Source organism: Pelodiscus sinensis, chromosome 4, assembly GCF_052426305.1.
Source record: "Pelodiscus sinensis isolate ZL-2025 chromosome 4, ASM5242630v1, whole genome shotgun sequence".
Classification (NCBI taxonomy): domain Eukaryota; kingdom Metazoa; phylum Chordata; order Testudines; family Trionychidae; genus Pelodiscus; species Pelodiscus sinensis.
Window position 1 is genome coordinate 1,668,061 of NC_143055.1, and position 27,738 is coordinate 1,695,798.

Here is a 27,738-nt window from a genome sequence, read left to right on the forward strand (position 1 = left end):
AGCGAGCGACTCGGAGCCGGGCCCCAGCGACGGGCAGGGGCGAGACCGGCCCCCGCGGCCCCCCCGTCCCTCGTGGCCCCGCCCCTTGTGGCCCTGCTGTCCCCGCCCCCTCCCCCCCCGTCCCTCGTGGCCCCGCCCCTTGTGGCCCTGCTGTCCCCGCCCCCTCCCCCCCCGTCCCTCGTGGCCCCGCCCCTTGTGGCCCTGCTCCCCCCCACCCCCCGTGCGGGCTGGCAGGGCTGCCCCTTGCTCGTGGCTCCTGCCTCTCTGCCTGGCTTGCCCGGGGCCAGGGCACGAGCCCAGCGGGAGCAAGCCGAGGAGGAGCCGGACCCCCCCGGGGGCAGGGGGCGGGTGGCCACGCACCCTCCGCCTCCGCCAGTTTCTGACCCGTTCACACCTGCGGCTTCCCGGCCGGGTGGGAGGTGGCTGCTTCAGCATGGCCAGGCTGCAGGCAGGGCACAGCCCTCAGCTGGCCGCTTTCCAAGGGCATAAACCACCCTGCGCTGGCTGGCTACAGGCAGGGCTGGGGAGCTACTGGGGAGACGCAGGGGCTCCTAAGGAATGCTGGCCCCGGCGCCCGAGGGAGGAGCGTGGCAGCAGGCCCTGGCACACAGGGACCAGAGCTTCATGCACAGACTAGGGGGAGGAAGGGGCACGAGGGCAGAACTCCAGGCCGAGCTGGGCTATTTCCACCCCTCACTGCAGGCTCATGCAAGGTTTAAGCAGGTTGGGAAGTGGCCTGCCTCACCCTGATCCAGTACTCAGAAAGGTGAATGTGCCCCCAGCCCTACAAACACAGCAGGCCTGCAAGGGGGAGACAGCACTGCCCCCCACTGTCACCCCCCCTACCCCACAGGGCGGCACTAGGGAACCCAGCATTCCAGTCACACACAAGGGGTCTCACTGATTTATTTATCCTGCTGAAAGTTACAGTGTCACAGAGCCATTCCTCACCTCCCCCGGCCCCAAATCCAGAGACCAGTGCCCCCAGCTTCAGCCGTCCCTGCCCGGCAGCCCCACTGTCCCCGGCTGGGGATGCCGTGCCTGCTGGCGCTGCAGCTAGGCTGGACGGACGGCTCCTGCCACAAGCCCCAGTGGTGCCTGAACGGCAGGGTGGCTCTAGCAGTTTTTGTGCTGAGAGAAGCCAGGGGCAGTTCAGGGGAGGAAGCTGGGGACAGGCACCTGCCCAGGGCAGAATAAGGCTTCCTCGTGGGACGGGAGCCCAGCTCACGGCCAGACAGCTGGTTGCACAGGAGCGTGCCATGCAAGCGCTGCTCCCCGCACCCCAGGCCACCTGCAACGCCCCAGGAAGGTGGCCAGCCCGTGGCTCCAGCCACTGCTCCAAGGGGCCGAGCGCGGGGCAGGGTTACTTCTTCAGGAGCTGAGCTTTCGCACGGTGGATCTTCTCTGTGACCGTGGAGTCGGTGGCTGCGGTGCACTTGGCCAGGACGAGGTTCAGCTCCGTCTCGTTCTTGTGCTCAATGGCAGCGTCGGCGGCTTGGTCCAACTCTCTGCCGGGGAAACGGGGCGAGTTGTGAGCTCTGCCGCCCCCGGCTGGGAAGGGCAGGAGGGGCACAGCCAGCCTAGCTCCCCCCTCCGGCTGCACTCAGTGGGGCAGAGGGACCAGGCCTCATGGACAGGGCTATGGGGCAGCTGGGCCATTTCTACCCCTCCCTGCGGGTTCATGCAGGGCTTGGCGTCTCCTCCCCAGGATCCCCTCTGCTGTGGGCCCGGCCCGGCCCACGCCACCCTCACTGCCCTGTCTGAACTGGGAATGTCACTGTGGGGTCCCAGCTGCCTGGCACCCTCCTGGGGCATGGGCATGCCCTCACCCTGGCTCAACTGCCCACCTGTGCCCCTCTCGCCAGGGGCCCCCCCCACCGGGCTGGAGCTCTGAGCCCAGCCCCCTCTCTGACCCACAGGACAAGGTGAGTCGCGGCAGCGCTGAAAAAGGAGCCCCTTCCCAAAGGGGGTCTGCAGCCCCTCCCCCCACTCAGAGCCCAACCAACCCCCCCCAGCCACGCTGCCCACACCAGGCTCCTGGGGGGTGGAGCGCTCAGCGCGGACGTACCCCACGAGGATGTGGGCCTTGACCCTGTGCTCGGGGGCCACGCGGGCTGCGTACTTCCTGGCCTCGTGGCGGTTGTGGTGTTTCATGCAGATTTCGACAAAGGGCTGGTGTGGGGCAAGCCAGATGGGAATCAGTGAAGGCGGCAGGCTCTGGCGCTGCTGCATCGCATCCCTCCCACCCCCCAGCTGTCCCGCTCACCCCCCGGCCTGTTCCTCTCCCCCCTCACCCTGCCCCCTGGCTGTGGGACAGAACCATCCTCCCCCTCCCCCCCCCCCCGGCTGGTGGGAGTGGCCTAAGAGCTGGAAAGACGAGTTCCAGGGTCCTGTGGGGCGACCCAAGCCCCACTCAGGGATCTACCAAGGCTGGGTCTGAGCGGTTCCCGCTTTCCCTTCCCGCCTGGAGGGACCTAGCCCAGCACCCGGGCTGCGGACCAGGGGCAGGACCCAGCCAGCCAGGGGCCCCTTGCAGCAGAGACTTGCTTACCAAGTACCCAATGGGCGACTTCTTACTCTTGGAAAACTTCTCCAGCTCCTCCCAGTCGTCCCGCTCAGCCAGGGCGCTGATCTTCAGCCACCAGAACCTGGGGACAGACACCTCGCCCCTTACTGCAGCAGCCAGGGAGCGAGTCCCATTCCCGGGGCTGGCAGCACAGTCCCCCCCCGCCAGCTGCCACCCCGACGCCAGGCAGCACCCAATGGGCCAGGCAGCCTGCCGATGGTGCCCCTTCCAGGCTGCTCTGTGCCCTACGCACATCGGCGCCAGTCATGTGACCTATGCCCCTGGCGGGTCCCGGTGCTCCCCGACTGGCTGTGGCCAGCTGCCCCAGACAGCCTCTAGGGCAGGGTCTGAGCCCACGGCTCAGGATGGAAGTAAATCGGGCACTTGGCCCCAACGTGCAGGCCCCTCGACGTTCAAACGAGAAGCGAGCTCGGCGCGTTAGGAGGCGCAGTGACGCCCGCGGGCACGCCTGGAGCCGGTTCTGATGGGAACTCCCAGAAGCGGGCGAACAGACGCAGCCGAAGCCGCGGGAAGTACAGTCTGAGCGCCGTGTGGCAGGGGGGCCGCTCACCATCACGGCCATTACCAAGAGCAGGACGGGGACGTTTCCAGTCATGGACACTCTGCTGGCCACTTGTTCTGAATTTGGATGCCGTTTGGCTCTTGGCTTTGAAAAGGCTGCGAGCCCTGGGCTAGGCGCTCCCTACCTCGGCTCTGTGTGCGCAGTGCCTAGCCCAGCAGGGCCTGGCCGGCCACTAGCCCCCTGGGCACAGATCCAGTCTACCAGGGCCAGCTGCCCAAGTGGGGTTTACTGGCCGGAGCACCAAGAATCACAGAACAGGAGGACTGGGAGGGACCTTGGGGGAGCAAGTCCAGTCCCTGCCCCCACGGCAGGACCCAGCACCGTCCAGCCCATCCCTGACAGCGTCTGTCCAACCTGCTCTGAAATATCCCCAGGGACGGAGAGTCCACAACCCCCCAGGCAACTGATTCCATGTTTAACCCCCCCAACAGGCAGGAAGGTTTTCCTAATGTCCAACCTAAACCTCCCCTGCTGCAGTTTCAGCCCCTTGCTCCTTGTCCTGTGCTCAGAGGCCCAGGGGCCCTGACACACCCTCTTCGGTACTTGAGAACCGCTGTCACGTCCCCTCTCAGGCTCCTCTCCTGATGGGGCAGAGGACGGTGAAGTGCATGTGACCGAGCCCCGTGAGAGCAGGATCCCACACCCCTCTGTGTGCCCTGGACAGATAGTGAGAGACAGGCCGTCCGGAAGGGGCTCACAACATCCTGGCCCCTGCCCGGGGGCTCCGGCCAGGAGCTGCGTGTACTTGAAACAGCTCGTCTGGTGCCTCCTGGGCGCAGCGCCTGCCCGCCCGGCTCCCCGCCTGACCTCTTGTCGGGGATGCGGAAGTCGCGGTACAGCTGCTCCGCCCGCTTGTGGCTGCCGTCCAGGATGAGGCTGTAGACGGTGTCGTGCAGGGAGGAGTCCACGTAGGGCTTGTCCAACTCGTCCTGCAAGCGGCGCTGCATCCGCAGCAGCTTGATCTGATCCTCCGTGGCCTGTGGAGCAGAGGCCAGGCTGGGCGCACGGGATGGGCCTCTCCTCGGGCACCCGCCATCCCTGCGCGCAAGGCAACCCCACCCCTGCCGCTTCCCCCGAGGGCGGCGCAGAGACCAGGGCTCCCAAGGGAAGGCCTGGGCTCTCTCCTCCCCAGCCCTGCGTTCTTCCAGGCGGCTTCCTCAGCCTCCGGCCGTGCCCAGCGCTGTTCCACGGGACACAGCCACAGCCGGAAGGCCAGGCCCAGGCCCCTAGCAGCTCACCAGGCACCCCAGCCACACTCACCTTGGCAGCAAACTCGTTCTTGGCCTTGGAGTACTCGTCCACCGCGTTCTGCAGAGCTGCCACGCGCCCCTCGAGCCGCTGGAAGGGACAGAGCAACCCCCGGCTAGTCTCAGCCTCCCTGCCCCGCTGCGGGGGACGGCCACGGGAGCCCCTGCTTGTGGCTCTCACAGGCGGCCGAGCGATGCTCCCGGCTCTGCAGTGCTCGCTCCCCCCCAGAGACAGGACTAGGGCTGTGAGCTGGCAAAGGATTGGGAGCCACAGGGGCCGGGGCTGTTCATTCGACAAGCAGGAAGCTCCTTACTGTGCAGCGCTCCAGGTCGCTAATTCCCGCTCCCGCCCCCACGGCGCCAGAGAAAGCCAAGGACTCCGGGGAGCCCAGAGGCACGGAGCAGCGCCGCCCCAGCCTCCTGGCAAAGCCGGGCGTCCGGAGGGCCAGGGGCAGTTCCCGGCCCTGCAAGGCCAGCAGAGGCTCCGGCAGGCCCCGCCGACCCACCTGCTCACTGGAGTAGCTGGCGTGGACGTGGAAGTTCCCGAGCTCCTGGTGATCGTCGTCCTGGTTGGACAGGTCCTTGAGCGTCTCCAGCTCCTGGTGCTTGCAGAACTGGCCACGACACGCGAGGTTGCAGCACACAGCCCCCGGGCCAACAGGCTCGTTACCGCGACAGACACGGGGGTCCCACTCACTCAGCCCACCCCTGCCCTCCCCAGCAGGGCCCGGGCTGTTACTGCTCAGCACTGGGCTCCTAATGCCAGCGGGCACAGCCTGTCTGAGCCTGGCACCTCCGGCAAACCCCCGCCCCCCCCAGAGCACCAGGCTCCCCTCTCCCCCTGCCAGCGGGCACAGCCTGTCTGAGCCTGGCACCTCCGGCAAACCCCCGCCCCCCCCAGAGCACCAGGCTCCCCTCTCCCCCTGCCAGCGGGCACAGCCTGTCTGAGCCTGGCACCTCCGGCAAACCGCCCCCCCCCACAGCACCAGGCTCCCCTCTCCCCCTGCCAGCGGGCACAGCCTGTCTGAGCCTGGCACCTCCGGCAAACCGCCCCCCCTCCACAGCACCAGGCCCCCCTCTTCCCCTGCCAGCGGGCACAGCCTGAGCCTGGCACCTCCAGCAAACCGCCCCCCCCACAGCACCAGGCCCCCCTCTCCCTCTGCCAGCAGGCACAGCCTGTCTGAGCCTGGCACCTCCAGCAAGCCGCCCCCCCCACAGCACCAGGCTCCCCTCTCCCCCTGCCAGCGGGCACAGCCTGTCTGAGCCTGGCACCTCCAGCAAACCGCCCCCCTGCCACAGCACCAGGCCCCCCCCCCTCCTGCCAGCAGGCACAGCCTGTCTGAGCCTGGCACCTCCGGCAAACTGCCCCCCCCCACAGCACCAGGCTCCCCTCTCCCCCTGCCAGCGGGCACAGCCTGTCTGAGCCCCAGCCACCGAGCCCGCCAGGAGCCCCAGCTGGGCTGGGCGGCTCTCACCTGGCGGTAGAGGCTCAGAGCCACCGGCTGCTTCTGCAGCGTCATGAAGAAGGTGCCGCGGTTCAGTTCGTTCTTGAGGTGCAGCACGACGGTGTACACTGGGGCAGAGGCAGCGCGTCAGAGGGGCGGGCGCAGACCCCCGGCCGGGCCAGCGGGGCGTGGGGGCTGGGGGAAGGGACGCCCGTCGCTTAGGGCCCCTGGCCTGTGTGTGCCCGTCGGGGCTCCTCAGGGCAGGTCGGGGGCGGGGGCCACAAGGACTGGTGGGTCTGGGGTGCGAATGGCCAATCCCACTTCCCAGAGCCCCCGGAGCCTTGCCCCGCGCAGCTGTACCTAGGTCCGTGTCTCCGCTCTCGATGGCCTTGTTCAGGGCCAGCTGGCTCTTTTTCATCTTCAGCAGCAGCGGGACCTGCTCCCCGGACCGGGGCTCGTACTCCAGCAGCTGCGCCCAAGAGAAGCCCCGTCAGCGCCGGCCCCGGGCTCAGCATGGAGCCAGGCGCCAGCAGGGCACTGCCAGGGGAGGCCCTGCGGCGTGAGCCGAGCTAAGGGGGCTCCAGGGGCCCCGCCCCCGCCACACACCTTAATGGCCAGCTCCGTGCGGCCGCAGTCGTAGGCCCGCGCAGCGATGGCCGAGTAGGAAATGCCGGGGGTGTCGCCCAGCTTCTGGTTGATGGCGTGAGCTACCTCCTCGTCAGACTTGTCCTTCTGCTGCACCTGGGGCGGGAGGGCAGGTCGGCCAGCGCCCGGCCCGAGGGACAGCGCCCGAGCAGCCCCCGCCCCTCGCCCGCCCGCCTACCTTGTAGCAGGCCCAGTGAGCCAGGATCCGGCTCACGCCCTGGAACTCCGACAGGCGCAGGTACTCGCAGATTTTGATGGCGAGGGGGTACAGCCGCCGCAGAACGAGCCTGAGACACGGGCCAAGGGGGCGTCAGACGCCGGCGCCCCGGAGCCCTCGGTCCCCCGGGCCAACGCGCGGGTGGGTGGGGCCGGTTCCACCTCCCCCAGGGCTCGGGGAGGAATGCGCAGGGTGAGAGGTGCCCCAGCGCTGGGTGGCAAGGGGGGGAGAGGGCCATCGCAGCCGGGAGGCCAGGGCAGGGGGCCGAATCCAGCACTAACCCGGGGCAGCGGGCGCACTGGAACGCTTTACCTACAAGCCGCTGTTCGTGCTGCGCAGGGCCGGACTCCCCTGCCCTGCCAGGGACATCTCCCCTCGCTCCTGCCAGGGCCAGGCCGCAGAGCCCAGCCATCTCCACCAGTGGCCACTTGAACCAGTCCGGCAGGCAAGGGGCCGGGGACAGGGCAGGTACAGCCCTAGAGGGGCTGCCTTGCAGGCAGGTGGGCCCCACGCGGCAGGGCCAGCGCCTGGCTGGGAGGCTGGCGAGACCCCTGGCTGCGGGGGAGCAGCGGGACAAGCTGCCCGAGCCCCCAGTCCGGACGTGCTGAAGGGAGCTGCGGGACCAGACCGGGGATGGCCCTGTAGGGGCGCACAGGGTCTAACCGCAGAGCTGGAGGCGGCCGGGGGTGGGGGTGGGGCTGAGTGACCGGCAGGGCCCGGGATGGTCCCACGCAGCCGGGGGCGGTTACCTATCCAGCAGGACTTCAATGGTGAGCTGTTTGTATCTGCGGCACGCGTCAAGGAGCAGCAGGGGAAGGCGCCGGCTCGCCCCTCCGGGAGCCACCCCACGGCTGCAGCAGCCACAGCACCTCTCCCCTCGGGCCCTGCCCCCCACAGGCAGCAGGAGACAGGGCCAGGCGGGCGCAAGTAGGTGAGCGCTGCCCATGCGCCCTGTGCTGCAGAGGAAGGCGAGACCCCCGTCACCGCCCACTGAGCCCCCCCAACCGCCATCTGGCCACCCCTTAGACCCTCAGCACGTGAGCAGGAGCCAGCCAGCCCCTGCGCACCAGGGGCCGCGGGACGGCCGGGCCAGAGAGGATACTGGGCGAAGGTCAGGGGCAGGCCGATCTGATAGTCCCGGACGGCGTTCAGCACCCGCAGGTCCCGGCACGTGCGCACGAAGCTCTCCGGGGGGAAGCGGTCGAGGAAGCACTTTCCGAAGGAGGCGGCCTGCGGACAGACGGGCCAGCGCTCAGGGATGGGTGGCCAGACGCCCCTGCCCCGCCCACGAGCCTCCCGCCTCCCCCACTTACCCGCAGCAGAGACTTCTGGGTTTCCGGCTCGTGCTCGTAGCCGGCGGCCTCGATGCACTGCCGCACGGCCTCCGAGAGCAGCTTCTGGTCCTTGATCTCCCGCAGGTACTCGTCCGCCTTCTGGCTCTCTTTCTGGGGGCGAGAGCGCCAGGGGTCAGCCCGGGAGCCTGCACGCAAGAGCTGCGCCAGGCGGGGAGGAGCCGATGGGCCTGCTGGGGGCCAGGTGGCTGGTGCCCCCGCTCGGCTCTAGGCCCTGCAGTGTCCCGGTGCTGCTTGGCGAGTCCTTTCCAGGGTTGTTTGAAAATCCGAGGGAGGGGGGACTTTCAGCAGCCCCGGGAAGCCTAGCACAGTCCGTGCCAAAGCTGGGGCCCTGTGCCGACCAGCAGCGGCTGGCCACCTGCGAGCACCCTGACCAGGCCTGCCAGACGCACGCTGCCCCTGCCAGGCTGGGCCCTGCCCTCCACAGGCTCCCTCGCTGCTCCGCGCGTCACCAGCCATCGCTGGCGGGGCTCAGGGTGCCACTCTGCCAAACCCCATCCACAGGGGGACTCCGCACGCCCCTCCAGCCCCCATTCCCGCCGGGAGCCCCAGGCACCTCCGCAGCCCACCCGGGAGCTCGCAGACCTAGCCAGGACCTGGAGCAGGTGGAAGCGAGATAGGAGCGTCTCGTGCAGCCTCTGCACAGCCAGTAGCTGCAGGCCCTTTGGCCTGGGACTGAGCCAGCCCCCTGTGCAGTGTGCGTGAGGGAGATCCCCACACCTGAGCCGGTCTGTCTAGGTGACAAGTCTGAGGAATTGTCCCCGATTGAGGGGTCACTAGAGGAGGGTTTGGAGCAAACTGATGAACTGAACAGTGACGAGTCCCCGGGGCCACATGGCATCACCCAGGAGTTCTGAGAACTCAGATGGGAAATTGCAGGGCTGTTAACTGTGGTTTGTAACCTGTCCTTTAAATCGGCTTCCGTACCTAACGACTGGCGGACGCTAACGTGACGCCGATATTTACAAAGGGCTCTAGAGGCGATCCCAGCAATTACAGACCGGTAAGTCTGACGTCAGTTCCGGGCAAATTAGTTGAAACTACAGTAAAGAATAAAATGTCAGACACGTGGATGAATGATTTGTTGGGGAAAAGTCAGCGTGGTTCCTGTAAAGGGAAATCCTGCCTCACTAAGTGTGACGTAGTGGGGGCACCTGGCTGGTTTCTATGCTGCTGGCTCTGGGGTAACCCCCACTGGCTGCCGTGGGTACCACGGCCCAGCAAAACAGGATGAGTCACTATGCAAAGGGTGTGTCAACCTGTCTGACCAGCCACCCCCCATGGGGAGAAACAAAGGAAGGTGGATGCTGCCCTGGCTGGGGGGCAGGGCTGGAGGAGAGTGAGTTAGTTTCTGTCTGGGAGGATGGAGGAGGCAGCCTCAACTACAGGCTGGGGGGTTTAGAAGCCGAGACCCCCCCCATATCAAGGGGGGCTGAGGCATCCTAGGCCTGCCCTGTAACCTGATGACATCTGTGCTGTGCTGCATACTGGGGAAGCAATAAACCACCTCTGTTCTACTGGCTGGTGCAGTCTGTTCGTGCCATTTCGGGGGTGCAGGAGACGGGGAACCCCAACGCGCCGTCACACTAATCTGCTAGAGTTCTTTGAAGGGGTCAACAAACATGTGGACAGGGGGGATCCAGAGGCTCTAGTGCACTTAGACTTCCAGAAAGCCTCTGACAAGGTCCCTCACCAAAGACTCTTACGTAAATCAAGTTGTCATGGGATAGGAGGGAAGGAAGGTCCTGTCAAGGACTGGTAACTGGTTAGACAGGAAACAAAGGGGAGGAGGAATAAATGGTCAGTTTCCGAGTGGAGAGGGGTAACCAGTGGGGTCCCCCAAGGATCTGTATGTACTGGGACCCCCCATTCAACTTATTTATACATGATCTGGAGAAAGGGGTAAACAGGGAGGTGGCAAAATTTGCAGCTGATCCCAAACTGCTCAGGATAGTTAAGCCCAAAGCAGACTGTGGTGCCTCAGAAAGATCTCACCAAACTGAGTGATTGGGCAACAAAATGGCAAATGAAATTGGATGTTGGTAAATGTAAAGTGATGCCCACTGGAAACATAACCCCGACTATACAGACAATGTGATGGGGGCTAACGTAGCTACAACTACTCAGGAGAGTGATCTTGGGGTCACTGTGGATAGATCCCTGCAAACATCCACGCAATGCGCAGGCCGTCCAACAAGCAAACAGAATGTTAGGAATCACTAAAAAAGGACAGAGAATAAGACAGAGAATTGTCTCTATATAAACCCACGGTACGCCCACATCTGGAATACTGCAAGGTATCTTGGCACTGAAAAAGGTTCAGAAAAGGGCAACAAAACGGAAGAGGGGTTTGGAACAGGTCCCATATGAAGAGACAGGGACTTTTCAGCTTAGAAAAGAGGAGACAGATATGACAGAGATCTATAAAATAATGACAGGTGTGGAAAAAGTGACGATGGAAAAGTAATTTACGTGTTCCCATCACATCAGAACTAGGGGTCACCAAATGAAATGAATAGGAAGCAGGTTTAAAACAAACCAAAGCCCATTTTTCTTCACACAGTGCACAGTCAACCTGTGGAACTCCTCGCCAGAGGACGTGGTGAAGACCAGGACGGTAACAGGGCTCAAGAAAGAGCTAGAGAGATTCATGGAGGTTTGGCCCATCGATGGCTGTTAGCCAGGCTGGGCAGGGAGCGTGTCCCTGGCCTCTGTTTGTCAGAGCCTGGGAATGGGCGACAGGGGAGGGATCCCTGGACGATGCCCGGTTCCGTTCACTCCCTCTGGGGCACCGGGCATTGGCCACGTTAAGCAGACAGGACCAGGGCTGGACGGATCTTTGGGCTGGCCCAGCCTGGCCGTTCTGATATTCTCACGAGTGCTCAGTGGCCCACGCTCGGTACGAGCCCCGCCGAGGCAGCGACCGCGCCGCGCAGGAAGCCCGGACCCTGCCGCGTGCCTGGGGATTTGCGGCGTGGAACAGCCCACGGAAGATGCAGCTGGCACGTGGGTGAGCGGGAGGGGCTGCTTGTCAATTAGTAGCCGGCAGGGTCCTGAGCCTCTGGCCGGGGCCCTGCCGCCCTCGGCCGCTCCCGGCGGCTCCATAAGGACCGGGCGTTGGAGCGCTGCCCCGCGGTAGCAAGGCACCGAGCGGACTGCTCCTGCCTTGCTGTGACCGGCACCGCCGAGGCCCAGCCGCGCCCGAGCTAGCGGCCTAAGACGGGGCAGATTCCCCTCTGGCTCGGCGCTGGGCAGCCACGAGCCCCCGCCCCCCGGGTCAGTGGCCGTCCCGTGCCCTGCTGAGGTCAGAGGGGGCGGGGCTGGGCGATCACAGGGCCCCTTACCTCATACTCCCGCTGGGCCTCCAGCAGCAGTGCCCCGGGCGCCATGGACGCGATTTTGAAGATCTCCTCGCTGGCCTCTGAAACGGGACAAAATGGCCTCGGACGCTGGCCCAGGCTGGGGGCGAGTCACCCGCCCCTGCCCATCTCAGGAGGAGCCCGGCTACCCACAGCTGGGGAAACTGAGGCATGGGATGGGGACATGACTTGCCCAAGGACACCCAGCAAGTCCAGGGCAGAGCTAGAACCAGACCCTGGTGTGTACTTCCAGGCCAGGGTCTCCCCTGCGGGCCTTGCTGCCTGCCCAGCCCCGCCCCTCCCACCGCCGTGCCTCGGGAAGGGAGAGCCCAGACATGCCTGAGCCCAGGAGAGGCAGAGGCAGGCCGGGACACGAGGGCTCTCCGAGCTCAGGGATGGGGGGGGGGGTCTGGTGCCGGAGAGGCAGAGGCAGGCCGGGATACGAGGGCTCTCCGAGCTCAGGGATGGGGGGGGGGTCTGGTGCCGGAGAGGCAGAGGCAGGCCGGGATACGAGGGCTCTCCGAGCTCAGGGATGGGGGGGGGGTCTGGTGCCGGAGAGGCAGAGGCAGGCCGGGATACGAGGGCTCTCCGAGCTCAGGGATGGGGGGGGGGGGGGGTCTGGTGCCGGAGAGGCAGAGGCAGGCCGGGATACGAGGGCTCTCCGAGCTCAGGGATGGGGGGGGGGGGGAGTCTGGTGCAGGAGAGGCAGAGGCAGGCCGGGATACGAGGGCTCTCCGAGCTCAGGGATGGGGGGGGGGTCTGGTGCCGGAGAGGCAGAGGCAGGCCGGGATACGAGGGCTCTCCGAGCTCAGGGATGGGGGGGGTCTGGCGCCGGAGAGGCAGAGGCAGGCCGGGATACGAGGGCTCTCCGAGCTCAGGGATGGGGGGGGTCTGGCGCCGGAGAGGCAGAGGCAGGCCGGGACACGAGGGCTCTCCGAGCTCAGGGATGGGGGGGGTCTGGCGCCGGAGAGGCAGAGGCAGGCCGGGATACGAGGGCTCTCCGAGCTCAGGGATGCGGGGGGGGGGGGGGGGGTCTGGCGCCGGAGAGGCAGAGGCAGGCCGGGACACGAGGGCTCTCCGAGCTCAGGGATGGGGAGGGGGGTCTGGTGCTGGAGAGGCAGAGGCAGGCTGGGATACGAGGGCTCTCCGAGCTCAGGGATGGGGGGGGGGTCTGGCGCTGGAGAGGCAGAGGCAGGCTGGGATACGAGGGCTCTCCGAGCTCAGGGATGGGGGGGGTCTGGCGCCGGAGAGGCAGAGGCAGGCCGGGATACGAGGGCTCTCCGAGCTCAGGGATGGGGGGGGGGTCTGGCGCCGGAGAGGCAGAGGCAGGCCGGGATACGAGGGCTCTCCGAGCTCAGGGATGGGGGGGGTCTGGCGCCGGAGAGGCAGAGGCAGGCCGGGATACGAGGGCTCTCCGAGCTCAGGGATGGGGGGGGTCTGGCGCCGGAGAGGCAGAGGCAGGCCGGGATACGAGGGCTCTCCGAGCTCAGGGATGCGGGGGGGGGGGGGGGTCTGGCGCCGGAGAGGCAGAGGCAGGCCGGGATACGAGGGCTCTCCGAGCTCAGGGATGGGGCGGGTCTGGCTCTGGAGAGGCAGAGGCAGGCCGGGACACGAGGGCTCTCCGAGCTCAGGGATGGGGGGGGTCTGGCACCGGAGAGGCAGAGGCAGGCCGGGATACGAGGGCTCTCCGAACTCTCCCGGGCGCTGCGGTTAGCGGGGCCTGTCTGGGAGTGACAGGAGGCTCTGGGCTGCAGACCCGCCGCCAGGAGGCGCTTCCCTGCATGGCCATGGCTCTGGCGGGGGAGGCAGAAGGGGCCAGGCAGGGCTTGGCTGGAACACCTGCAACTTCAGGAGCAGCAGCCAACCCTGGAAGGGGAGGGGGCACCGGGGCTGCAACAGCAGGGTGGGCGGGTTGGGACTGAGGGGCACGGGGCGGGTGGGGAACGGGCACTAGGGCTGGAACAGCAGGGTGGGCGGGTTGGGACCGAGGGGCACGGGGCAGACGGGGAAGGGGAGGGGGCACCGGGGCTGGAACAGCAGGGTGGGCGGGTTGGGACTGAGGGGCACGGGGCAGACGGGGAAGGGGAGGGGGCACCGGGGCTGGAACAGCAGGGTGGGCGGGTTGGGACCGAGGGGCACGGGGCGGGCTGAGAAGGGGAGGGGCACCGGGGCTGGAACAGCAGGGTGGGCGGGTTGGGACTGAGGGGCATGGGGCGGGCTGAGAAGGGGAGGGGCACCGGGGCTGGAACAGCAGGGTGGGCGGGTTGGGACTGAGGGGCATGGGGCGGGCTGAGAAGGGGAGGGGCACCGGGGCTGGAACAGCAGGGTGGGCGGGTTGGGACCGAGGGGCACGGGGCGGGCTGAGAAGGGGAGGGGCACCGGGGCTGGAACAGCAGGGTGGGCGGGTTGGGACCGAGGGGCACGGGGCAGACGGGGAGGGGGCACCGGGGCTGGAACAGCAGGGTGGGCGGGTTGGGACCGAGGGGCACGGGGCAGACGGGGAAGGGCACCGGGGCTGCAGTAGCAGGGCGGGTGGGCTGGAGGGGAAGGGCGTCCCCCCATCCTCCCGGCCTTTCGGAGCCGGCGCTGGCCGCGGGCGCGAAGGCCTGGGGGACTGTCGGCTGCCTCCGTGCCCAGCTCCCGCCGGGGTGGGCATTGGGAAAGGGGCCGGGCGCAGGACGCCCCGCAGCTCACCGGGGATTTCGTGCAGGAACTCGTGCGTCGTGCGAGAGAAGAGCCGCACCCCGTCCAGCTCCGGCACCAGGTAGGAATCCTCGTCCAGGACAAACCTGCGCTCTCGCTAAGGACCCGCCAGCCCCGGCCGGGAGCCCAGCGGGGACTGAGCCGCCCAGGCAGCCATGGCGGAGGAAGGGACGTCACGAGGACCAGCCCAGGCTGCAGACGGCCAGCAGTGCCCCATGGGAAGGGCAGGGCAGCGAGGCAACCGTCCTGCAGCACATCTCCAACCCCCGCCCCGCCACTCGCCCGCCCCCGAAGGATACTGGATGCTCTCCTGAGAGGTGCCAGCCACCAGCAGCCGGCGATCCCATGCCACCACCACGGCCCGCTGCCTGCTCCGGGGGCGCGTGCACCTGTGCCAGGGCAGGCTGCTCGTCAGGACGACCGGAGCGTGGCTGTGCCCCGTGGCACACCCTTCCCCCCCTTCCCCCGTGGCACACCCTTACCCCCCTTCCCCCGTGGCACACCCTTACCCCTCCCCCCGTGGCACACCCTTCCCCCCTCCCCCCGTGGCACACCCTTCCCCCCTCCCCCCGTGGCACCCTCCCTTTCCCTCCTCCCGTGGCACACCTTTCCCCTCCTCCCCCAACGGCACCCTCCCTTCCCCCCCTCCACCGGCACATCCTCTTACTCCCCTCACCCCACCAGCAGCACACCCTCTTACTCCGCCCCCCTCCCCCACCGCCCCCCTCCCCCACCGCACCCCCTCTTCCCCCCCCCTCCTCCACCGGCACCCCCTTCCCCCCCCCCCCCCAGCAGCACACCCTCTTACTCTGCCACCCCCTCCCCCCCTCCTCCACCAGCACACCCCCTTACCCCCTCCACCCCGCCAGCGGCACAGCCCTCCCAGCCAATCCCTGCCCCCCGAGCACACCCACCCCTCTGGGCTGCTGCGGACACATTGCCAGAGCCCTGCCTGCCACCCCCCAGCCCTGGGCGTTGCTCTCAGGCCTGGAGCCACCCGGCCGTTGGCAAGGGAAGCGTGTGCCAGGCCAGCACCCCGGGCAGCAGGCCAGGCGGCAGACACCCCGTGCCAGGAGGAGACGACAGCCCCACTTACCAAACCATCTGTCTGGGCGCAGCTCGGAAATCGCAGCTGAATTCTCCCAGCTTCTCCTGCAGGGGCAGAGAGCCGATGGACACGGTGGCAGGGCACGGCCAGAGCCGCCCAGGCCTGCTCCGCCGCCATTGCCAGCTCCGCCAGGGACACGGGACGGTCCGGCAGGGCAGCCCCCAGCAGCGCGGGCTGCACCGTTGGCCCCGGGGCTGCCGCGTCCCCAGGAGCAGCACTGGCACCGAGGCAAGGCTCTGCCCCCAGAGGGGTCGCGGCCGAGCCCTCAGCTGGCTGGGCGGAGCCCTGCACGACCCAGGGAGCAGACTCCAGACCCCCGAGTGCGGGCGGGGAGGCGCTCACCTTCAGCGAGGCCGTCCCCATCCAGATGGAGCCAGTGTCGGTCAGCAGGGCCAGGTAGCGGTAGTTGAAGGACACGGCCATCTGCACGTACGCGCCAGCATGGGGGCTCATTCCTGGGGGAGTCTGCAGCCCAGGGAGAAGGAGACAGAGGGGTGAGGGGACAGACGGACCCAGGGCAGCACAGCACAGCAGGCTGGGGAGCCGGGTGACCAACGCAGCCCTCGGGCCTGGGAACGGGCAGTGCCCCGTCATGGTCGTGAGGGACGGCCACCCGCCTGGGGACTAAGGGGTTAACTGGACCTAGCCAGGTAGATTCAGCCAATAGAAATGCAGGTAGGAATTTCAAACTGGGACAAAGGAATTTTGGGGTTTCCCTCCTTTGTCCCCAGCAATTGACTCTCGGATTCTGGGAGAGCCCTGTTGTCTGTCCCCCGCAGTAAAGACCCTTCACCATCTGTCAGCAGGGTAAAGAGGAGATCAGTCCCATGTCTGTGCGCGGAAACCGGGTTTCCTCTCCTTCGTAACTCAGCGTTTGGCCCGTGGGCGTCCCCGGGAGCGAAGGCCTTTCCATCCAGCCGGCGCGCTTGTACCGGGTATCGTGGGGATGATAAAAGCTCTCTCTCTGCTACCCTGGGATTGGCTCCTGTGGGCTGAGATTTCCCATGCGCTCTCCCTGGTTCTCCTACCAGTACTCGGGAGGTGGCAGCGCATGTTCATCCCCAAGATCTAGGGTTGTAAGATTTGGGGGGAAGCTTTATACCAAAGCCTGGAAAGAGAAGACTTTGGGGTTGCTTTTGTGGGCCCCACACTCTGGCATTCGTCGTGCCCGCTGCAGCCTGTGACACGAGGGCAGAGCCAGCGGCCCTCAGGCTCCAGGGCCACAGAGCTGCCCACTCACCACCACGGAGCAGGACGTGCTGTCCAGGAGGTACAGGTCCTGGCCGACCGCTAGCAAGATGAGGGTGACTCTGTCCTGGGACAGGACGGCCCAGCAGGAGGGCAGCTTCTGCAGACCTGCCGGGGAGCAGACATGGGGGTCAGGCCCACGCCCAGGCCCAGGCAGGAAGGAGGGGCGGGGGGAGGACGTACCTGGCACCTCCGGCATCCTGCGCAGCTTGAGGTCGTCGATGTTGGTGGTGAGGGAGAAGCGGTGCGCCCCGGTGAGGATGGCCACGCCCGTCCCGTACTCCGTGTGGAAAACCTTCGCCTCCCGCACGCGGTTCTGCAGCACCTCCTGCACCGCGGAACAGGGGCATTCGGAGCCAGGCCCGGGGCCGCCGGCAGGGACCAGCGCGCCAGCCCCTCCCTGCCTCGCGCTGCCCCGTGGCTCCGAGTCTCCCGCTCTGCCAGCCCCCCCGAGGCCGGAGCGGTCAGGCTGGGCAAGCTGGCGGTACAAGGCCTCAGGCTCCGTCGCCATGGTTGCCAGCTACCTGCCCAATACAGCACAGTACGGGGCAAGAGGCAGAGAGCGCCCAGCGGGATCCCGGCACTGGCAGGGCTCAGGAGCAGCACCCCCACACCCAGCTCCACCCGCTCTCCCGGGGACAGGCTCCTGCCGCAGCCAGCGAGGCCCTCCCCGGCACACCCGCCGACCCAGAGCGCTCGCAGCCCGCGCCTCGCCCCAGGCTCTAACGCGAGCTTGCCCGCTCCGTATCGCCCGCCCATTGATGGGAACCAACCCGGGAGTCCCGGCTCACAGCCCCAGGCTCTAACGTGAGCTCGCCCGCCCCACCCCGCCCGCCCACTGATGGGAACCAACCCGGGAGTCCCGGCTCACAGCCCCAGGCTCTAACGCGAGCTCTCCCGCCCCACCCCGCCCGCCCACTGATGGGAACCAACCCGGGAGTCCCGGCTCACAGCCCCAGGCTCTAACGTGAGCTCTCCCGCCCCACCCCGCCCGCCCACTGATGGGAACCAACCCGGGAGTCCCGGCTCACAGCCCCAGGCTCTAACGCGAGCTCTCCCGCCCCACCCCGCCCGCCCACTGATGGGAACCAACCCGGGAGTCCCGGCTCACAGCCCCAGGCTCTAACGCGAGCTCGCCCGCCCTCCCCCACCCCGCCCACTGATGGGAACCAACCCGGGAGTCCCGGCTCACAGCCCCAGGCTCTAACGCGAGCTCGCCCGCCCTCCCCCACCCCGCCCATTGATGGGAACCAACCCGGGAGTCCCGGCTCACAGCCCCAGGCTCTAACGCGAGCTCGCCCGCCCTCCCCCACCCCGCCCATTGATGGGAACCAACCCGGGAGTCCCGGCTCACAGCCCCAGGCTCTAACGCGAGCTCGCCCGCCCTCCCCCACCCCGCCCATTGATGGGAACCAACCCGGGAGTCCCGGCTCACAGCCCCAGGCTCTAACGCGAGCTCGCCCGCCCTCCCCCACCCCGCCCATTGATGGGAACCAACCCGGGAGTCCTGGCTCACAGCCCCAGGCTCTAACGCGAGCTCGCCCGCCCTCCCCCACCCCGCCCATTGATGGGAACCAACCCGGGAGTCCCGGCTCACAGCCCCAGGCTCTAACGCGAGCTCGCCCGCCCTCCCCCACCCCGCCCATTGATGGGAACCAACCCGGGAGTCCCGGCTCACAGCCCCAGGCTCTAACGTGAGCTTGCCCACCCTCCCCCACCCCGCCCGCCCACTGATGGGAACCAACCCGGGAGTCCCGGCTCACAGCCACAGGCTCTAACACGAGCTCTCCCGCCCCACCCTGCCCGCCCACTGATGGGAACCAACCTGGGAGTCCCGGCTCACAGCCCCAGGCTCTAACGCGAGCTCGCCCGCCCTCCCCCACCCCGCCCACTGATGGGAACCAACCTGGGAGTCCCGGCTCACAGCCCCAGGCTCTAACGCGAGCTCGCCCGCCCTCCCCCACCCCGCCCACTGATGGGAACCAACCTGGGAGTCCCGGCTCACAGCCCCAGGCTCTAACGCGAGCTCGCCCGCCCTCCCCCACCCCGCCCATTGATGGGAACCAACCCGGGAGTCCCGGCTCAGAGCCCCAGGCTCTAACGCGAGCTTGCCCACCCTCCCCCACCCCGCCCATTGATGGGAACCAACCCGGGAGTCCCGGCTCAGAGCCCCAGGCTCTAACGCGAGCTTGCCCACCCTCCCCCACCCCGCCCATTGATGGGAACCAACCCGGGAGTCCCGGCTCACAGCCCCAGGCTCTAACGCGAGCTTGCCCACCCTCCCCCACCCCGCCCATTGATGGGAACCAACCCGGGAGTCCCGGCTCACAGCCCCAGGCTCTAACGCGAGCTCGCCCGCCCTCCCCCACCCCGCCCATTGATGGGAACCAACCCGGGAGTCCCGGCTCACAGCCCCAGGCTCTAACGCGAGCTCGCCCGCCCCACCCCGCCCGCCCACTGATGGGAACCAACCCGGGAGTCCCGGCTCACAGCCCCAGGCTCTAACGCGAGCTCGCCCGCCCCGCATCGCCCCGCCCATTGATGGGAACCAACCCGGGAGTCCCGGCTCACAGCCCCAGGCTCTAACGCGAGCTCGCCCGCCCTCCCCCACCCCGCCCATTGATGGGAACCAACCCGGGAGTCCCGGCTCAGAGCCCCAGGCTCTAACGCGAGCTCGCCCGCCCTCCCCCCCCCGCCCACTGATGGGAACCAACCCGGGAGTCCCGGCTCACAGCCCCAGGCTCTAACACGAGCTCGCCCGCCCCACCCCGCCCGCCCTGCCCATTGATGGGAACCAACCCGGGAGTCCCGGCTCACAGCCCCAGGCTCTAACTCGAGCTCGCCCGCCCCGCCCCGCCCGCCCACTGATGGGAACCAACCCGGGAGTCCCGGCTCACAGCCCCAGGCTCTAACGCGAGCTCGCCCGCCCCGCATCGCCCCGCCCATTGATGGGAACCAACCCGGGAGTTCTGGCTCACAGCCCCAGGCTCTAACGCGAGCTCGCCCGCCCCGCATCGCCCCGCCCATTGATGGGAACCAACCCGCTAATGGAGCCCACCGAACCCCCTCCAACACAGATGCCCCCGACCTGCTAACTGAGCCGTCTGGCCCTGCCCCCCGAACACAGCCGCCCAGCCTCGGCCCCCCCGCCATCCCGGTAAGAGCTGCCCAGCCCCACAGCTAACTGAGCCGTCTGGCCCTGCCCTCCCAACACAGCTGCCCAGTCTCGGCCGCCCGCCCGCCCCCCCCCCCCCCGCTAACAGAGCTGCCCAGACCCCCTCCCAGCTAACTGAGCCACCTGGTCCTGCCCCCCGAGCACAGCCGCCCAGTCTCAGTCCCCACCCCCGCCTCACTACCAGAGCTGCCCAGCCCTGCTACGCCCCGGCCAATAGAGCCGCCCGGTCGCTCTGCCAGCGGGGCCACGCGGCTGCACTCACATTGCCCATGCTGAAGTGTCGCTTGAACTCGCAGAAGAGGTTGTAGACGAGCACGGAGCCGTCCTCCTGGATGCAGAGCACGTCCTCGCTGGCCGTCCAGCCCAGCTGCACCACCTGCCCGCTCTTCCACTGCAGGCAACGACAGACCCAGGCCCACGTCAGCCCCACGGCAGGGCCCCCAGAGCTCCTGCGGGATTCACACCTGGCCAGCCCAGCCCAGCCCAGTCCCATCCATCGTACCATCCTCCTGGCACGCAGCTGCCCCTGCTTCTCCCTCCCCCTCCTGGCATTCCCACCAGCCCCGGGTCCAGCAGCCGTCCTTCCTCTGCTGACTCGCGGGTCTGTCCCTCCCTTCCCAGCCTCCCCGCCACAAGGCAATCTGTCTCCTCCTGGACCCCACCTCCCCACGGCCAGCCCCGCCCCTCTTCCCCACCACCACTGCTCAGACCCACACCTGGCCTGTTCCCCTGCCTGAAGGATTCTGCAGTCACAGAAACCCTTCAAGGACCCAGCTCAGGTTGTGCCCCCACTGGGCACCCACCCAGAAAAAGAGTGCTACAACCAGCACAGACCAGACGGGCAGGGGAACAGGGCACCAAGACGCTAAGTGACTAGCCCAAGGCCTCACAGGAAGGCAGTGGCAGAGACAATATCTTATTAGCCCCGGTGGCCCGCGCCACCTTTGGTAGCCAGCGCACTGTGGTCTCACTGGATAATGCCCCTCCAGCTCCCGTCTGGATAATGCCCCTCCAGGTCCAGAACGGGCGGCTGGCTGTGTGCAGCCCCTCTTCCCAGGCAGCGCTGAGACAGCTGGAGCACCTGGCCATGCCCGCTGCTTGAGGCGGGCAGCACGACACACACTACTGCTTCCGCCCAGCCCAGAGGTCACTCGAGTCCAGGTGCTGCCGGCAGGCAGGCCCACGGGGCGTTGGCACTAGCAGGCCGTGCCAGGCTGGGCACTCACCGGCATGCTGGCCAGGGGAAGGCCTGAGGCCGAGTAGATCTCCAGAAGCGGCCGGGAGCTGGGGGACTTCTCTCTCCTGAGGTTGTTCTTCAGCAAGGCTGCAGGCGACAAGCGGCAGTGAAACCCCCGGGGAACCCGGCTAGAGCGCAGCTTCTCGGGCAGCCAGGAGCTAGAGCAAGGGCTAAGGCAGCTGTAAACCAGCGAGCTGGGATCAACGCTAGTCGGGAAGACAACCAGCGAGTGCAGCTGCGGACCAGGATTCAAACGGAGGGCTGAGCTGAGGTTCACACCCGGCTTCAAGCCTTCCCGTTAATCAGCCGAGGAGAGGGGGCCAGGGAGCCAAACGGACCCGCTGCAAACCCAGCACCCGCCCTGGCCTGGAGCAGCACCAGCAGCTTCTGGGGAAGGAGACCATCCAAAGGCCACAGAGCCCCGTCCCGTCTCCGCTCGGTGGGGTCCCCAGCCCCGGCCGTACCTATGGGGCCCCCGTAAGGCGCAGCAGCCACCAGGCAGTCCCGCAAGTCCTCCTGCAGGTTCCACGCCATGCTGTACAACTCAAACTTCCTGCAGCGAAGCAAGCAAAGGAGAGGAGCGGTTAGGGCCTGAGACCGCCCCGCACTCTCCCCCCACCAGCCCGAGTCCAGGCGTCTCCGGGGCACGGCTGAGTCCCAGGCAAAGCCCAGCCGCTCCTAGGCCATTGCACTGCGCTCCTGGGCTGGACAACGCCCATCGACGGGCGTTCGACACCCCCAGGCTCTGCCTATCCCCCGGTTACTGTCTCCGGGCGCCTCCCAGCCCCCAGCAGAGCTCAGTGACACTCAGACCACACAATCCTCAGAAGCCCCGTGCACTAAGGATAGAATCGCAGGCCCTAGGCCCGGGAGGGACAGTGCGAGGTCACCGAGTCCAGTGCCCTGCCCTCACGGCAGGACCAAGCACTGTCTAGAGCAGGGGTCTCCAACCTTTTACACCCAAGGGCACTTTTTAAATGTCAGAACAAGCCAAGATCTACCGCCCCATCCTTCCCCAAAACCCCACCTCTTCCTGGAAGCCCCGCCCTCTCTAGTCTCCTCCTCTCCATCACTTGCTATGGCCAGCCCTATACACTCTACACTGCCGCTGTTTTTCGATTCTTCTGTAGGAAGGGGTTTTTCCAATATTTGGCCTGTCTAGACTGGACCAAATGTCAGAAAAACCCCTCCTTTTGGAAGCCCCCGTATTCCTCGTGGAATAGGAATACAGGGGTTACTGAAAGAGCACGTTTGCTCTTCCACTAAAAAAAGCAGAAGAAAAAACACGTCCCTGGATGCAGAAGAGTTTTTCCAGGATATCTCTGGAATCCCGGAAAACCTCCTGCAGTCTAGCCGGACCATCACTGGGTTGAGACAGGAGGTGCGGGCTCTGGGGTGGGAATGAGGGATTTGGGGGTGGGAAGGGGTGAGAGGTGCAAGCTCTGGGAGGAAATTTGGATGCAGGAGGAGTGGAGAAGGGGACGCTGGTTCGGGGAGGGGGCCCCAGGCTAGAGTGTGTTGGGGTCAGATGGAGGGTTGGGGTACTAAGCAAGCCACAGGCTTGTGGCTGTGAGGATGCAGGAATTTGGGTTGGGGGATGTGAGGGGCTCAGGGCAGGGGGGTCCAGTCTATGACAGACTCAGATCTAGGGTTTGAGGGGCAGGGGTGCAGGAGTGTTCTGATGCTGCAGCCAGATGGGGGCTTGGCCCCAATCGGGGGTTTGTTGGCCAGGCTTCATTTTCAAATCAAATACTGTGTCATTGTCTTTATTTCTGAGAGGGGTGGGGAACCTGTTTTGAGTCAGGGGTCACTGACCCACAGAAAAGTCAGTTGGGGGCCTGTGATGTAGTGCCGGTACCTCACTGGTCGCTATGCTTGGGCTGTCAGACCCTTACCGACCTACATCTGTAAGCACTGCCCAGTGGGGGGATCGCCTGAGGAACCTCAGGTCACGCAGACAGTGACCCGAGTCCAGGGGCCTAGGCACCCCTACCCCAAGTGTCTGCAGCTGCCTGGCCCGACTCCTTCTACCCACATCTCGCTCATGCTGGGCTGTATCCTGGAGCAGCAATAAACCCTCTCTATTCTACCGGTTGGCGGAGTCTCCTCTTGCTGCTACGGGGGTGCAGGATCAGGGGGATCCCTGACGCGCCGTCACAGGGCCACACAAGTGAGATGCAAACAAATAACTCCTCCAAAAAATCCCCAAGCCTCACTAATGTGGCCCCAACTGTGCTGGTGGGAGCAGGGGACATGGTACTGGGGAAGGGTGCTGGGGCAGGGGACAGGGTGCCGGGGCAGGGGACAGGGTGCCAGTGGGGGGCAGGGGAGAGGTGACTGGGGGCAGAGGACAGGGTGCCAGTGGGGGGCAGGGGAGAGGTGACTGGGGGCAGAGGACAGGGTGCCAGTGGGGGGCAGGGGAGAGGTGACTGGGGGCAGAGGACAGGGTGCCAGTGGGGGGCAGGGGAGAGGTGACTGGGGGCAGAGGACAGGGTGCCAGTGGGAGCAGGCAGTCCCCCGCACAATCTGCTCCCGGGATTCCTCCTCCCTCCCCACCCCGCCATGCAGAGGAAGGAAGCCCCAGCGCGTGCCTCGTGTGCCTCCTCTGCGGCCGACTCCCCCCTCCCTCCTGCAGAGGAGGGAAGCCCTAGGCCGACTCCCCCCTGCCCCTGCAAGTTCCCAGCATGCCACAGACCCGGGGGAGGGGAGCAGCCAGCGCACTTCCAGAACCCCCAGAAGTGGAGCGCAGCTGCAGGACTTCCGTCCACCCCACGGGAAGCCGGCACGACCTCCATTGTCGCTGGAGGTAGGTAGTGGGGCTTCTTGAGGGTAGGAGGAAACGGGGGGGCCCCGAACACCTCGCGTTGAGCCCTGCGTAAACCCAAACTGCCCCGCAGGCCGCAAACAAACGGGCCGCGGGTGATCCGCACGCCGCGTGTTGAGTAGCCCTGGTCTAGACCATCCCTGGCAGGCGTCTGTCCAACCGGCCCTTAAATATCTCCAGGGATGGAGATTCCACAACCCCCCCGAGCAATTTATTCCCACCCTGACAGGTGGGAAGTTTTCCCTAATGTTCAACCTAAACCTCCCCTGCTGCAGTTCAAGCCCATTGCTTCTTGTCCTGCCCTCAGAGGCCAAGGGGAACAATTTTTCTCCCTTTTCTTTCACCCTTTTAGGTACAGGCAGTCCCCGGGTTAAGTCAATCCGACTTAAGTCGGACCCCTACTTACGAACGGGGGGGCCACGCAGCTAGTGCGGGGTGCCTCCCCCACTGTCGCTGCCTCCGGCGGCGCGCGGGGCACTTCCCCCCAGCAGACCAGGGAGACACGGAGCGGCCATGGAGGACGCCTGGGGTAGAGCAGCTGGGGGGCTGCCAGGTTGGTCCCACAGCGCCGAGGTGCGGCACTACTGGACCAACCCAGCAGCACCCCAGCTGCTCTGCCCCAGGCGTCCCCAAGTCAGCCGCTGCTGAAACTGACCAGCGGCTGACTACAGGAAGCCTGGGGCAGAGCTGCTCCGCCCCGGGCTTCCTGGAATCAGCCGCTGATCAGTTTCAGCAGCAGCTGACTTGGGGACACCTGGGGTAGAGCAGCTGGGGTGCTGCTGGGTTGGTCCCTGCAGCGCTGAGGTGCGGCGCTGCAGGGACCTACCCGGCAGCGCTCCAGCTGCTCTGTCCCAGGCGTCCAGTTTCAGTCGCTGTTGAAACTGATCAGCAGCTGATTCTAGGAAGCCCGGAGCAGAGCAGCTCTGCCCCAGGCTTCCTGTAGTCAGCCGCTGGTCAGTTTCAGCAGCGGCTGAATCTGGACACCAGTTCCGACTTACATACAAATTCAACTTAAGAACAAACCTACGGTCCCTATCTTGTACGTAACCCGGGGACTGCCTGTACTTGAAAAACCCCTCTCATGTCCCCTCTCAGTCTTCTCTTCTCCCAACGAAACAAGCCCAATTCCTTCAGTCTTCCCTCATTAATGTAGAAGACATGAGCTTTAATAATCATTCTCGTTGCTCTTCTCTGGACTTTCTCCAATTTCTCCACATCTCTCTTGAAATGCGGTGCCCAGAACTGGACACAAGACTCCAACGGAGGCCTAACCAGCGCAGAGCAGAGCGGAAGAATGACTTCTCGTGTCTTGCTCACAACACTCCTGTTAATGCAGCCCAGAATCACGTTTGCTTTTTTTGCAACCGTGTCTCATAGTTGACTCGGATTTAGCTTGTGATTCGCTTTGACCCCTAGATCCCTTTCTGCAGTATCCTACCCTGACAGTCGCTTCCCGTTCTGTGTGTGTGAAACTGATTGTTCCTTCCTAAGTGGAGCACTTTGCATTTGTCCTTATTAAACGTCATCCTGTTTACCTCAGACCATTTCTCCAGTTTGTCCAGATCCTTTTGAATTATGACCCCATCCTCCAGATTAGTCACAACCCCTCCCAGCTTGGTATCATCTCAAACTTAATAAGTGTACTCTTTATGCTGATATCTAAATCGTTGATGAAGATACTGAACAGAATCAGACCCAAACCAGAGCCCCGTGGTACCCCATTTGTTATGCCCTTCCAGCATGACAGACACCAGTAACGAGGGATGTAAAGGTGCAGTCGATTAACCGATTAGCAAGAGGGTATCCATTAACGTTATAGACTACACACAATCCCCCACCCCTACCAATGCATTTTTTAGCAAGCTGGCCAGCAGCCCAGCTCAGTCCCGGCTTGTGACAGGTCTGGGACCTACCTTGGCTGTGGCTCTCCAATTCAAGTGTATTAGGAGCCGGGCGGACAGGCAGCTCAGCTCCGTTCTGGCTTGCACTGGGTCCGGGAGCTCAGACAACTCCCTACACAGGGGCTGCTGCCACCCACAGCACTGCCTCTTTATCAAAGGTAGCACAGGGGACGGGCAGCCAGTCCGCAAGGGGAGCAGGTTTTTAAACTGTCCCCCTTTGCAGAGCAGCCACCTGGCCCCCCACACTGCGCTGTCTGATACAGGGCTCGTGTCAGGAGTGAGGCCGGAGGCACTGGCTGCCGGCCGGCCCCAGGCACTACAGACTAGTCACTAACCAGGAGAATTCGTGTGGTTACTCCACAGCCCTACTGATAACTACTCTCTGGGAATGGCTAGCCAGCCAGTTATGCACCCGCCTAGCAGCCCCCCGCCCGCCGGGCCCCAGCCCCCCCGCCCCCCCGCCGGGCCCCAGCCCCCCCGCCTGCCGGGCCCCAGCCCCCCGCCCCCCCGCCCGGGGCCCCAGCCCCCCCGCCCGCCGGGCCCCATAGCATTGTCACCCCACAAGCGTCTCCCCGAAGCGAAGTGAATACAATTCCCAGGCGCCCCTGGCTGGGTGGGGTGCAGGGACACGCCGGGCAGCCCGGACTGGCCCATTGCAGCCAGAAGCAAAGGACGGGCCGAGGGGGAGGGAGAGAGCTGCGCACAGAGCCACGGCGGCCCGGCCCCGCTCCAGGTGGGGCAGCCATTGCCAGGCGGCCGGGGGCTACAGCAGAGGGGCGGCGGGAGCAGCGCTGGGGCTCGCGGCCCAGCAGTGCAGGGCGAGGGGAGGGGAGGGGAGGGGCTGGCTCCCCAAGGGGGGTGCAGGACAGATGCTGCACAGGGCTGATCTTGTACGGGGGGGGCTCATGTTAAAGGGGCAGAGGGTTAGGAGGGGGCGGGGGGCCCTTGGGCAGCGGGGGGGGCAGGTGAGGCTGGGCACGCAGGGGAGGGGGGCTCTGGGGGCGGGGGCAGAAGCCGGGGGAGGACTCGGGCCTGGGGGTAGTGGGGGGACCAGACAGGAAGCCGGGGGGGGAGGGGGGCCGCGGGGGGGTCCCTAGGAGGAGAAAGGGGGCGGGGCCGCGGGGGGGTCCCTAGGAGGAGGAGAAAGGGGGCGGGGCCGCGGGGAGTCCCGCGGGGGGGCGCAGGGGCGGGGCCGCGGGCACTGACCGGTAAAACGCCGCCTCGCCCAGCGGGTCCCAGTTCGCCGTGTAACAGGCCATGGCCCCGATCCCCGCGCGGGCCCCGGCGCCGCACTTCCGCCCTCAGCGCCCCGCGCCCGGCGCCGCCATCTTGACTCAGGGCAGCGCGGCCCGCCCCTAGCCCCGCCCCGCCGGTAGCCTGGCCCCGCCCCTAGCCCGGCCCCGCCGGCAGCCTGACCCCGCCCCTAGCCCGACCCCGCCGGTAGCCTGGCCCCGCCCCTAGCCCCGCCGGTAGCCTGGCCCCGCCCCTAGCCTCGCCGGCAGCCTGGCCCCACCCCTAGCCCCGCCCCGCCGGTAGCCTGGCCCCGCCCCTAGCCTCGCCGGCAGCCTGGCCCCGCCCCTAGCCCCGCCCCTCCGGCAGCCTGGCCCCACCCCTAGCCCCGCCCCGCCGGTAGCCTGGCCCCGCCCCTAGCCTCGCCGGCAGCCTGGCCCCGCCCCTAGCCCCGCCCCGCCGGCAGTCTGGCCCCGCCCACTGAGGGCGGGGTTCTGAGGTGCCCAGGAGATCTGCTCCCCGCAAGCCCCAAGGGGCTGGGGACTCGCCTGTTGCACCCAGGGGCGGCCCCTCTCCTGCAGGGCGCCTGGCCTGCAAAGGGCAACAGGAGCAGGCGGGTTTGCAGTGCCCCTGCGAGCGGGACTGAGAGGCCGGGACTCCCCAGCCCAGAGAAGAGGGCCTGAGGGGGCTAGGGCAGAGCTGTGTGCAGCTGGTGGGTGAGGAGAGGTGATTTACTTGTCCCCATACATCAGAACTAGGGGGCACCCAATGAAATGAAGAGGCAGCAGGTTTAAAACAAACCCAAGGAAGCTTTTCTCCACTCAGTGCAGTCAACCTGTGGAACTCCTCGCCAGAGGATGTGGTGCAGGCCAGGACTTGAACAGGGTTCACAAAAGAA

General features: G+C 66.5%; 1 protein-coding gene across 1 annotated transcript; it reads right to left on the minus strand.

Moving 5' to 3' along the window:
• Nucleotides 1-888: 888 nt before the first annotated feature.
• Nucleotides 889-26,974, minus strand: VPS16 (VPS16 core subunit of CORVET and HOPS complexes). The gene is made up of 24 exons (XM_075916083.2): nucleotides 26,817-26,974; nucleotides 21,350-21,438; nucleotides 20,875-20,972; nucleotides 19,911-20,039; nucleotides 16,657-16,801; nucleotides 16,466-16,581; nucleotides 15,568-15,690; nucleotides 15,214-15,269; nucleotides 14,417-14,506; nucleotides 14,109-14,203; nucleotides 11,400-11,476; nucleotides 8,017-8,148; nucleotides 7,806-7,933; nucleotides 7,453-7,488; nucleotides 6,665-6,773; nucleotides 6,448-6,582; nucleotides 6,202-6,310; nucleotides 5,872-5,969; nucleotides 4,903-5,010; nucleotides 4,410-4,487; nucleotides 3,957-4,126; nucleotides 2,552-2,648; nucleotides 2,069-2,172; nucleotides 889-1,508 (listed from the first exon to the last, which is right to left on the minus strand). The coding sequence occupies exons 1-24, from the start codon at nucleotides 26,867-26,869 to the stop codon at nucleotides 1,364-1,366; spliced, it is 2,520 nt and encodes an 839-aa protein (XP_075772198.2). The 5' UTR covers nucleotides 26,870-26,974; the 3' UTR covers nucleotides 889-1,363.
• Nucleotides 26,975-27,738: the final 764 nt, after the last annotated feature.